The sequence below is a fragment of the Nyctereutes procyonoides genome, unplaced genomic scaffold (genome assembly GCF_905146905.1).
Source record: "Nyctereutes procyonoides isolate TBG_1078 unplaced genomic scaffold, NYPRO_anot_genome, whole genome shotgun sequence".
Lineage (NCBI taxonomy): Eukaryota > Metazoa > Chordata > Mammalia > Carnivora > Canidae > Nyctereutes > Nyctereutes procyonoides.
In genome coordinates, this window is record NW_026575120.1 from 18,700,096 (window position 1) to 18,713,070 (window position 12,975).

The 12,975-nt window shown below is 41.3% G+C and overlaps 1 protein-coding gene across 1 annotated transcript in view; it reads left to right on the forward strand.

The window, feature by feature from the left end:
- Positions 1-12,365: 12,365 nt before the first annotated feature.
- FNTA (farnesyltransferase, CAAX box, alpha) overlaps positions 12,366-12,975 on the forward strand; it is a 30,281-nt gene continuing 29,671 nt past the window's right edge. The window contains exon 1 of the mRNA XM_055335475.1: positions 12,366-12,599. Within this exon, the coding sequence (XP_055191450.1) occupies positions 12,397-12,599 (203 nt within the window). The 5' untranslated portion in view covers positions 12,366-12,396. The remainder of the gene's footprint in view (positions 12,600-12,975) is intronic.

A 12,975-nucleotide genomic window follows, 5' to 3' on the forward strand; every position in this document is an offset into this window, starting at 1 on the left:
TATCTTTTTTTTTCATTAATGCATTATGTCTTTTGGTGTGTAAGAAATCCTTGTCCAATCTAAAGTTATGAAGATTTCCTCCTAGTTTTTTAGAAGTTTCATAGTTTTAGATACTACATGTTATGTTTATTACCCATTTTGATTTAATTTTTGTATATGCTGCAAGTACAATGTATGGATTTAAGTTCCCTGTCTTTGGAGAAAGTGCAGAGGCATATAGAATTGCTCAGGACCATTTGTTACAAAGACTATCCTTTCTCTATTGAACTGTATTTTGCACCTTTGTTGGAAATCAATTGTGTATATATATATATATATATGTTTTATTTCTGGATTTCAGCTGTTACATTCATCTCCATCTTGATTCCAGTAATACCCTGTTTTGATCACTGTAGATTTATAAGTGTTGAAGTCACACAGTATAAGCTTTCCATCTTTTTTCATTTTTTTAAAGATTTTATTTATTTATTCATGAGAGACACAGAGATAAGCAGAGACATAGGAACTGGGAGAAGTAGGGTCCTGGAGAGGAGCCTGATGTGGGACTCCATCCTAGGACTCTAGAACCACACTGTGAGCTGAAGGCAGACGCTCAACCACTGAGCCACCCAGGTTCCCTCCACTTTTTTTCTTTTACAAAGTTGTTTTGACTATTTAGGTCCTTTGCATTACCTGCCATATGAATTTTAGAATCAGCTCATTAATTTCTACAAAACAAAGCCTGGTGGCACTTTGGCACTGCATTGAATCTATAGATCAGTTTGGGAGAATTGACATCTTTATATAAAGTTTTTGATCCACTTATTTAGGTCTTTCATTTCTCTCATCAATATTTTCTAGTTTTCAATGTACAGGTCTTTGGTACCTTTCGTCAGATTTATCCTACATATTTCCTAATTTTTTATGCCATTACAAAGGATATTGCTTTAAAATATTGACTTTCAGTTGTTCCATGCTAAAACATAGAGATACAGTGGCACCAATTTCTGTCCTACTTAATTTTCTCTTTTTTTTTCTTTTCTTTGGCTTTTATTTCATTGGTTTCTGTTCTGATCTTTATTTCCTTTCTTCAACTTACTTTGATTTTTCATTTGCTCTTTTGTCTAATTTCCCAAGGTAGAAGCTGAGGTTATTGGTTTGAAACTTTTCTCATTTCCCAATATAGCCCTTTAATGTTAAAAATTTCTTTCTCCAGGATCAAGTCCCACGTCAGGCTCCCTGCGTGGAGCCTGCTTCTCCCTCTGCCTGTGTCTCTGCCTCTCTCTCTCTCTCTCTCTCTCTCTCTCTATCTCATGAATAAATAAAAATCTTTAAAAAAAATTTCTTTCTCACTAGTACTTTAGCTGCATCCTACAGATTTTTATATACATGATTTCACTTTTCATCCAGTTCAGAATATTTTCTGATTTTCATTTTGATTTCAGCTTTGACCCATGGGTTATTTAAAAATATGTTATTTAGTTTCCAAACATTTTGGGGTTTTCCGAGAATCTTTTTAAGATTTTATTTATTCATGAGAGACACAGAGAGAGAGAGGCTGAGACACAGGCAGAGGGAGAAGTAGGCTCTCCACAGGGAGCCCGATGCAGGACTCGATCCCAGGACACCGGACCGGGATCATGACCTGAGCTGAAGGCAGATGCTCAGTGCTGAGCTACCCTGGCATCCCTCCAAGAATCCTTCTGTTAGTGATTTCTAACTTAATTCCATCATGGTTAGAGAACATGGTTTGCATGACAAGAATCTTTTTTAATTTATTGGGACTTGTTTTATGACCTAGAGTGTCTGTCTTGTTGGAATGTCTGGGTGACTAAGTGGTTGAGCGTCTGCCTTTGGCTCAGGTCGTGATCCTGGAGTCCTGGGATCAAGTCCATCAGGCTCCCTGCATGGAGCCTGCTTCTCCCTCTGCCTGTGTCTCTGTCTCTCTCTCAAAAAAAAGTAAATGAAATCTTAAAAAAAAAAAAAAGAAAAGTCAAATCTTAAAAAAAAAATAGAATGTCTGTCTTGGTAAGTTTTCTGTGTGTGCTTGAAAAGAATGTATATTCTGCTGTTAGGTGGAGTGTTCTAGAAATGTTGATTATATGAAGCTAGTTGAGAGTGTTAAGTCTTCTATAGCATTACTGATTTTTCTTCTTACTTTTATATGAGTTTTTGAGATAAAAGTGTTGAAATCCCACTATAATTATGGATATGTCTATTTCTGTTTATAGTTCTATCAGTTTTTGCTTTATTTTGAAGCTGTTAGGAAAATAAATACTTTGGATTGTTGTCTTTTTGAATTAACCAACCCATTTGTTCATTATGAAATGACCCTCTTCATTTCTACTAATTTCCTGTAATCTCAGGTTTACTTTGTTATTATAGACATTCCAACTTTCTCTTAATTAGTTTTAATATTGTTTATCTTTTTAAAAATATGTTTGAGTAAACTCTATGCCCAACATGGGGCTTGAGCTCACAACCTCAAGATCAAGGGAAACATGCTTTACCAACTGAGCCAGCCAGGTGCTCCAAATGTTATATCTTTTTATTTTTGTACTTTTTTCACTTTTCTACTTCTAACTCACTTGTGACTTCATATTTAAAGTAGTTTCTGGGCAGCCCTGGTGGCTCAGAGGTTTAGTGCCACCTTCAGCCCAGGGCCTGATCCTTTAGACCCAGGATCGAGTCCCACATCAGGCTCCCTGCATGGAGCCTGCTTCTCCCTCTGCCTGTGTCTCTGCATCTCTCTCTCTCTCTCTCTCTCTCTCTCTCTGTCTGTCTCTCATTAATAAATAAATACAATCTTTTAAAAAATAAAGTAGTTTCTTGTAGGGTGTCAGGGTGGGTCAGTCAGTTGGGTGTCTGACTTCAGCTCAGGTCATGATTTTAAAGTCTTGAGGTCAAGCCCTGTTTCGGGCTCCCTGCTCAGTGGAGAGCCTTCAGCTCCCTCTCTCCTTCTCTCTCTACTGCTTCCCCTGTTTGTGCTCCCTCTCTCTGTCAAATAAATAAAATCTTTAAAAAGGTAGTTTCTTCTAGAAAGCATATAGTTAGGTCTTTGCTTTAAAAAAAAAAGATTTATTTATTTTAGAAAGCATGCAAATGGGGAGAAATCTCAAGCAGACTCATGCTGAGTGCAGAGCCTGAGGCAGGGCTCAGTCTGACAACCCTGAGATTATGACCTAAGCCAAAATCAAGAGTCAGACGCTGAACCAACTGAGCCACCCAGGCACTCCTGGGTCTTCCTTTTATAGCTAGTCTGACAATCTCTGCCTTTTGTGTATTTAAGCCATTTACATTTAATGTGACTTTATATGATTAGGTTTAAATCTACCTTGTATTTGTCTTCTATTCATTCTGTCCTTTGTTCCATTTCTTTTTCTGGCTTCTTCTGGAAAAATTGAGTATTTTTTATTCCATTTTATCTCCCTTGATGACTTCTTGACAGATGTCTATCAACCTTCCTTGTACTGAAAGGCTACTGATAATGAATGCTTTCAGCTTTTGTATATCTGAAGAAATCTACCTTGCTGCCATTTTTTCATGAAATATTCAAGGGGTATTTTCTTTTGTTTAAAGAAGTTGTTTCACTTTTCTCTGCTTTGCATTTTTTCTTTTTTTTAAAGATTTTATTGATTTACTCATGAGAAACATAGAAAAAGGAGCAGAGACACAGGCAGAGGGAGAAGCAGGCTCCCCGCAGGGAGCCCAATACGGGACTCCATCCCAGGACCCTGGGATCACGACCTGAGCCAAAGGCAGATGCTCAACTGCTGAGCCACCCAGGCATTCCCCCTTGCATTTTTTCTATATAGTAATCAATTGCTACCTAACAAAGTAACTCAAATTAATTAAAGTTGGTTGCATAAAACAACAGACATTTATTATCTGACAGTTTCTGTGGTTCAGGAATGCAGCTGGCACAGCTTAGTGGGTGCTTCTGGCCAAGGTCTCTCACCAGGCTGCATTCCAGGTAACTGCTTGGGCTGTAGTTATCTCAAAGCTGGACTGGGAGACAATCTGCTTTCTAGTTTACGCATATACTGTTAGCAAGCTTTAGGTCTTGCTTGCTATTGGCCAGAGATATAAAGTGTGGGGAAGGAGGTAAATGTGTTTGAAGTTACAGTCTTGTAATCTGATGGAACGTCCATCCCATCCTTTTGTCATAATTACTCATAAGAAGCTAGTCACAAGGCCCAGCCCACATTCAAGGGGAGGGGATTATACAAAGGCCTGAACACCAGGTTGGGTCATTAGGAGCTGTCTTTAGAGGCTACTTGTGGTAGCTTCCAGTAAAAATCGGCCATCATCAGTGTTTGTATATTTTTACTCCACTCCAACAGATTTTTTTAAAGATTTTATTTATTAGAGCATGAGTGGGGGTAGGGGCAAGGAGTGAGGGAGAAGCAGACTCCCCATTGAGCAGGGAGCCAGATGCCAGGCTCTATTCTAGCATGTGGGGCTCTATCTCACCACTTTCGCTATTCCCACCCTCATCTAAGTCACTGCTTTCCTGGATTACTGCAGTAGACTTGTCTCTGGCATTCCCTGCTTTTCCTTTGCCTTTCTATGCTACTGTATTTTTAATGTATCCATTAAAATGGATACCATCCATTCTCAACACAGAAGACAGTGACCTATAAAAGCGTAAGTTATGTCACTCCACTACTCAAAATCCTTCAATAACTTCCCATCTCACTGGAGACTAAAAGCCAAAATTGTATAAGGCCCTATGTTATCTGCTCTGCCTTAACTCTCTGACCTCATCACCTACTCTTGAATCAGTACCCTACTCTTGAATCACTCCACTATGTGCACAATGGCCTCTGAGATCATGAACACTTTCCTCCATATCTTTGGATTTTTGCTAGGAATGGTCTTCCATGCAGATACTGTTGCACTCTTTTATCACCCTCAAATCTGTATTCAAATGTCACTTACAAAACGAAGGCTTCCCTATCAACATCAGCAGTAACCCACTTATATCTACACTTTCTACCTCTCTTTCCTGCCTAGTCTCATTAACATTTGTCATTATCGATATTCTATTAATTATACGTTTATTTTCTTTATCTCCCTCACTAGAGTGAAAGTTCCATAGAGCAGAGGGTTTTTTGTTGTTCTTGATTTCACTGCTGTTGAGAACAGTAAAACTGGTCCACAGTGGTCATAAAATGAATGCTTATTAGATCATGTTTATTAATATAAGATATTAAATGAAATACAAAAGTGAAAAATTATAAATGCTAAATATCCAACAATGGATAAATGATTGAGTACTGCATACAGTATCTAAAAGGAATATCATGCAGTTATTAAAAACTATCTTTTTCTATGGAGGAAAGCAGGCTACACATTATATTCACCAATATATTGTGATAGTTGCTTGCCGAGCGTTCAAGATAGAAGCAAGCTGCCTTGATAAAACTGAAGTTGTCTTTCTTCTTACAAAATTTCACAAAGCCCTTATATAAAGATGAATTACAGCTTTCCTTAGTCGCAGGAAATTGGTTTCTACTTTTTTTTTTTCTTTTATGTAAACTCTACATCCAATGTGGGGCTTGAACTCATTCATGACTCCTAGACCAAGAGTCTCATGGTTTCCTGACTGAGCCAGGCAGGCACTCCCAGAAAATTGTGTTTAATGCAACATAGTTTTATGTAATTTTCTAGAAAGACATAGTTACAACAATACACATTGTATTCTTGCGGAGCATTTTGGTTGTTTTCAGTTTGTGGCTATTATAGACAATGTTATTGCTAACATTGTTCATGTGTTCCGATGAATGAGATACACATTTATTTTAGGTATGTACCTAAGTAGAATTACTAGGTCATAAGAATATGTATCTTCAAGTTCTCTATATAATGCCAAACTATTTTCCAAATTAGAGTAATTTGGAATTGTTTTTTCATTCTTACCAGTCTAGTGGGCGGGTAGTAGTATATAAAAATGTTTTAAATTTGCATTTTCCTAATGAGATTGATCACCATATTATGTTTATTTGCCATTTTGGTTTCCTCTTTTGTGCAGAATCTCTTCAAATCAATGTTCTATTTAAGATTATTTGTATTAAAAAAAAGATTATTTGTATTTTTATTTATGGGAATCCAATACCTAAGAGGACTTAGATTTAAGTCCTCTGTGATTTCTTCTACTCTTTTAATGGCATATTTTGATGAAGAGGAAGTTCTTAATTTCAACATAATCAGATTTATTATTTTTCTTGTATTATTATAATGTTATATATTAAGAAATTTATCCTGACCCTAAAGCCTGAAGATTTCCTCCTGTTTGTCATCTAAGACCTTTATCTTTTGCATTTCACATTGAAGTCGATATAGTGTGAGGTGAGGATACACGGGTTTTTTTCTATATAGATGCTTAATTGTCCCAGCACCATGATTCAGAACAATCTCCTTTCCTTACTCCTTGCAATGAAGGATTGTTAAATCTCAAGTATCCATATATATATATGGATATCCATATATATATATGATTGTGAGTCCCCTACTGTGTTCATTACTTTATTCATCTATTTCTGTGCCAATAACACACTCTTAATTGCTTCAGCTGAAGTCTTAGACTTAATAGAAGTTAGCAAAGTAACTAGATATAGAAGTTAATTTTACTTCTGTATATCAGAAACAGAAAAGACAACTCTATTTTTTTGTTAAGATTTTATTTATTTATTCATGAGAGACACACAGAGAGAGGCAGAGACACAGGCAGAGGGAGAAGCAGACTCCATGCAGGGAGCCTGATGGTGGACTCAATTCTGGGACTCCAGGGTTACATTCTGGGCCAAAGGCAGACACCAAACCACTGAGCCACCCAGAGATCCCCCAGAAAAGACAACTCTAAATCCAACAAAGTACAGAGAAAAAATAAAACTTACAAAGAAGCAATAGAACTTCATGAGAGATCTAAAAACCTAAATAAACCAAGACATATCATGTTCAAGGACTGGAGATTTAATACAGTTGTCATTATCCCACAGTTGTTCTATAGATTTATTACAATCCCAATCAATGTGTCAATGAGGTCGTGATTTGCTTGTTTGCTCTTTTTAATATTAAAAAAAATATTTATTTGATGGAGCACCTGGGTGGCTCAGTCAGTTAAGCATCTGCCTTTGGCTCAGGTCATGATCCCAGGGTCCTGGGATCAAGCCCTGCATCGGGCTCTCTGATCAGCAGGAAACCTCTTCTCCCTCTCCCTCTGCCTCTCTCCCCACTGGTGTGCTCTCTCTCTCAAATAAATGTTAAAAAAATTTTTTAATAAATATTTATTTGAGAGAGAGCACATGAGAGCATCTGTCAGGGGAGGGGCCGAGGGAGAGACTCTCAAATGGGCTCCCCACTGATCCAATATGGGACTCCATCCAATGACCCATAAGATCACAACCTGAGCGAAAAGTAAGAGTCAGAGGCTTAACCGACTAAGCCGCCCAGGTGCTCCACTTGTTTGCTTTTCAATTTGACAAACTGACAAATTGTCAGATGGAAAAAGATGCAGGAAGCAAATCCTCCCCCAGGGAAACTTGAAGACTTTAAGAGAGTCTACTGACCCCTTAACCAACTTTTATGCTACTACTTGCATGCATTTTAATCCTAAACATTTGTAAACTGCACAAGACATTAATACTATGGTTTTATATCACCAATTAGCATTTAGGTTTACCCAAATACTTACGTTTTCTTTGCTCTTCTTTCCTTCCTGCATCTCTGATTTTTCCATCTGAGGATATTTTCCCTCTGCCTAAAGTACATGCTTTAGAAGATTCTTCTTTTCAGAGTGTGCTAGCATCAAACCATTTAGTGTTTTTGAAAATGTTCTTATTTTGCCTTCTTGAAGACTATTTATACTGAATATAAATGCTATTTTAGCAGATGTTTTCTTTCAGCACTTTCAGGACATGATTCCACAGACTTGTTGCTGTGGCTCACTTAATAACTGGGCTCCACTTAATCATTTCCTTTCTGTCTCGTAAGATCATCTCTTGACTAGGCTGGGTGCAGCCACAAGTGGTCCTTTCTTGGTGGTGGGGCAAAGCAGCCAAAAGACAAATACAGGCTCCAACTTCTGGCAACCAGGATTAACCAGTCATCATCTCCTTGACGCTTCTTATCCCTTCTTCCGCCTTCCTCCCCTTCTCTCTAGCTCAGATACTAGATCTGGGAGTGCAATCAATGTCCTGAGGGTATCATCTTTCTGATTGTAGCCAAGGAATAAAATGGTGAGGCCTAGAGAACACTGTGGGGAGTTGAAATCTCAGGCATTTAACACAATCCCTAGGCACCTAATAACTATCAAACATCTGCGGAAATCTCTGGAACAGTGCAATGAAATTAGTAGCATGTAATTAATGACTGCTATATCAATGAAAAACTATCAGTAATTCCTAAAAATAAAAAATTAATTGTGACGAATTATACTCATGAAGATGTAAATTTTGTGATATTTAAAATTTACATAAATAAAGCTGTTAAAAATTGATGGACAATTTGCTCTACAATTTGTATCACTTGGTAAGTAGTTTTATTTATACACACATTGTGATTTATTTATATATATATTTGTGATTTATTTATATTTTTAAAAGTAATATAAACATTTTTTGATTGCTTGATTTACATATTTAACATGACCACACTGGTTGCTAATCAACCCTGCCTTAAGCCTGTAGCACCTTAATATCCTCAGCTGACTTGATGACAAAGCAGAGGCTGCACCAGTGGACTGACTACAGCAGATTCTCAACCCGGGCTGCATGTGAGAATTACACGGGGGAGCTCTTAAAATATCCTGTTGCCAAGGCCTCACTCTAAACCAGTCAAATTAGAATCTCTGGGGGGCATGGAGAAAGTTATTCAAACAATTAAACACTGAATTGCCATATGATCAAGCAATCCCACTTCTGGGTAAATATCCAAAAGAAGTAAAAGCAGGGACTCTTAACAGAGATTTGATGATTAACAACAGCCAAAAGGTGGAAATAACCCAAATGTTCATTAGCAGATGGATAACAAAATGTGATATATACGTACAATGGAATATTATTCAGCCTTTAGAAAGAGTATTCTGACACATGCTACAACATGGATGAGCCTGGATGTCATTATGTGAAGCAAAATAAGCCAATTAGAGGACAAACATGTCTGATTCTACTTCTATAAGGTACCTAGAGTAGTCAAATTCATAGAGACAGAAAGTAGAATCCGGTTACCAGAGGCTAAGGGGAAAAGTTGCTCAAAGACAAATCTTCAAGTAAATTTTAAAAATATAATCGGCTTTATTAATTGAGTCATGAATTAGGCAGCATCCCATCTACCAAGTAAAGGGGAACTCGATCAAGCTGTAGAAAAGGAAAATAATTTGTAGCTATATGTGGTAACAGATATTAACTAAACTTGTGTGAGAATCATTTTGCAATTTATACATATATCAAATAAAATATTAAGAGTTAAAAAAAATAAAGGTAGAGGAGGAGCATAAAAGAGGAAATTAGCAAAGAATCCATTGTGTTAGGCATGGTTGCCCTCCGGAGGGGAACAGAGCGGGTCTGTCAGTGAATTTGCTTGTCCTGACCAGTAAATTCTATATTGACTAGTCAAAGTTACATTACTGGCAGGAATTGGGTGGGGTGCAGAGAGGCTAAGACTGCAGTTAGGTTAGGTATTAAGTCTTGTTTTGCTGACAATGGGGCTCTTTACATAGCTGGTTCCATTTGAGGCCTGTGGTTTTCTTTTTCTTTAATTAAAGAATTTATTTATTTATTTAAAAAAGATTTTATTTATTTATTCATAAGAGACAGAGAGAGAGAGAGGCAAAGACACAGGCAGAGGGAAAAGCAGGCCCCATACAGGGAGCCCAATGTGGTACTTGATCCTGGGTCTCCAGGATCACGCCCTGGGCTGAAGGCAGCGCTAAACAGCTGAGCCACCCAGGCTGCCCAAAGAATTTATTTTAAAGCGGTCTCTATACCCAGTGTAGGGTTCAAACTCACAACCTCAAGATCAAGAGTCAAATACTTATTTACTGAGCCAGTCAGGCACCCTTGTGGTTTTCTTTTTAATAGAGGGAATGAGTTATTTAATGGGTACAGGGTTTCAGTTTGGGAAGATGAAAAATTCTGGAGATGGATGGTGGTGATGGTTGCACAACAATATGAATGTACTTAATACCACTGAACAGTACACTTAATTATTAAAAAGATAAATTTGCTGACTATTTTACCATACACACACACATACATCTCAAATTCTTACCATGACCCCTTGGTTTTTCCTTAACCATATCATGTACCAATTCACCTCATTCGCAGGACTTTAGTGATATTGGCATCCTTTGCTGAAACAAGAACACACTAAGTATGCACTCACTATCTGCTCTACATGGCATGCATTTTCCTCCTTTAGGTGTTTGCTCAAACAGCCCCCAGAGGGGTGCCTGGGTAGCTCAGTCAGTTAAGCATCATACTTTTGATTTTGGCTCAAGTCATGATCTCAGGACTGTGAGATTCAGCCCCACATGGGGCTTGTGCTGGGCATGGAGCCTGCTTAAGATTCTCTCCTTCTCCCTCTGCCCCTCCCTTCCCGCCCCCCCCTTAAAAAAAGTTTGAATATGTTCATTAATAAATCAATAGAAATGACTGTATAACTTTCAAACCAGTAGAGAAGAAGGAACAGACAAATTCAGTCAGGGCTGAAAAGGAGCACAGAAAGAAGAGGAAAACATTAACAGAAAACACAAAATGGTATGAATAAGAGTAACCATATTGGTGGTAACAACACATGTGAAAGGCTTAAGCCCTGTCGCAGCTCTCCCTCTCCCTGACCCTCCCTGCCTCCCATCTCTGCACTTGCACTCTAAAAATAATAAAAACAAATAGCCCCCAGAAAAGCCTTCCTGACTGTTATAGACGGTGAAAAATAACTTCCCCTCTACCCTTCTGAGTTCTTGGCTGTGACTCTAGCAATAAAAGATTAATAAGAGGAAAAACAGAGTTTTTAACACATATGACTCACATATACAAGGAAGATACTCAGGAAAACAGTTAGTCATTCACTGAGGTTGCTTAGAATCCACGCTTAAATACCATCTTAATAGGGAGAGAGAAGTGGGAATGTAGGCCTCTCCAGAGAATGAATTTTAGGTAAGATGAAGGAGCCCTTAGACGAGTAGATGGGAGGGACACCTGGGGGTCTCAGGGGTTGAGCATCTGCCTTTGGTTCAGGGTGTGATCCCGGGGTCCTGGAATCGAGCCCCACATCGGGCTCCCCGCAAGGAGCCTGCTTCTCCCTCTGCCTAGGTCTCTGCCTCTCTGTTTCTCCCTGTGTCTCTCATGAATAAATAAAATCTTTAGGGCAGCCCGGGTGTCTCAGCTCCGCCTTCAGCCCAGGGCATGATCCTGGAGTCCCAGGATCGAGTCCCACGTCGGGCTCCCTGCATGGAGCCTGCTTCTCCCTCGGTCTGTGTCTCTGCCTCTCTCTCTCTGTCGCTCATGAATGAATGAATGAATGAATGAATAAATAAATAAATAAATAAATAAATAAATAAATAAAATATTTTAAATTTTTTTCTTTGGGAGACAGGACAGTTGAGCAACATCTGTCTGTCTGTCTGTGGTCTCCGCTTCTGTAGAAGCCCCAGGGATGAGTTATGAGGAGTCTCTTCTGGAGGATCTGTCTTAGGCGGATAAAGGGAGATCAGATAAAGCACCTTCCTCCAGTTGCTGTTTTTCAACTGCCTACAGCTCAAAACTAACCAGTGTACCAAGGCAGAGTATTTTGAGTACAGGTCCCGGGTCCCTACCCGCGCAGGGTGGCGCGCCCGTTGCCCTCACGAGATGTACACTCGGCGTCCACCCTGCCGGGGACAAGCCACACACCGGTCCCTAGCGGCTAAGTGAAGGTTTGCCTCTTCCATACCATACACACAGTACTTGTCAGGATTTTGATTTCGGAAGACAAACCTCTGTATTACTTAAGCTCTGCGGCATGAACTCATCGTCCAAAAGAAAAGTGTGCACAGGAAACATGAAGGGTTAACAGGCGGCAGTGGAGGCCAGCTCCCCGGTCGGAGCGAACGGGGGAGGTGGGTCTGCGCTGCGGGCGGCCTGCCCTCAGCCACCGCTCCGACGGCACTCTGTGCGAAGGACAAGAACCATCACCCCAGCGAGGGGACCTCACAAACCCATACGGGCCCACACGGGGGATGACCGACATGCGCGAAGTCCGGAGTCCCACTAGCTCAGCCAGGCGCGGAACCTAGGCCTCCACCGCGCCGCCCTGCCTCTCTGCTCCGCGTCTCTATGGCCGGAAGCGAGAACACCGGAAGTGGGCCGCCGCGGGGGGAGGGGCGCGGTCGCGAGGGGCGGGGCCGCCACCACCTCCGCTGCGGGCCGTGGCGAGATGGCGGCCACGGAGGGGGTTGGAGAGGCTGCGCAGGGCGGCGAGTCCGCACAGCCGGAGCCACCGCCGCCCCAGCCGCACCCTCCGCCGCTCCAGCCGCAGCAGCAAGCGGAAGCCATGGCGGCAGAACTGGGAGAAGCGGTGGCGTCTCCCATGGACGACGGGTTCCTGAGCCTGGACTCGCCCACCTATGTCCTATACAGGTAACGCCCACAGCAGGGCCGCGGCTCCGAGGCCCTTCCCTCGGAGGCGGGTGCTGCGGCCGGCGGTTCCGGCCCGGCTCCTCCGGCCCCCGCAAGTCCGCCGAAGTTCTCGCCGGGGCGGGCGGGGTCGGGGAGGGGGGGGCGCTCGGCGGGGTCGGGGCTGGGCCTCGGCGGGTCAGGCCCGCGCGGCCCTAGCGCCCTCGCTGGGGTTGCTGTTCCCGGGGCACCGCGGTCAGCGAGCGGCGGAGGGAGGCCGGACACCGGACGGGGCAGAGCCGGCAGCGCACGGGGCTGCATGTCTCGGGCTGCTTAGATGTGATTCAGGAATTTAACAAATCTCCCGCTTTCTCGCTCCCTCAGCGCCATGCCTGATACA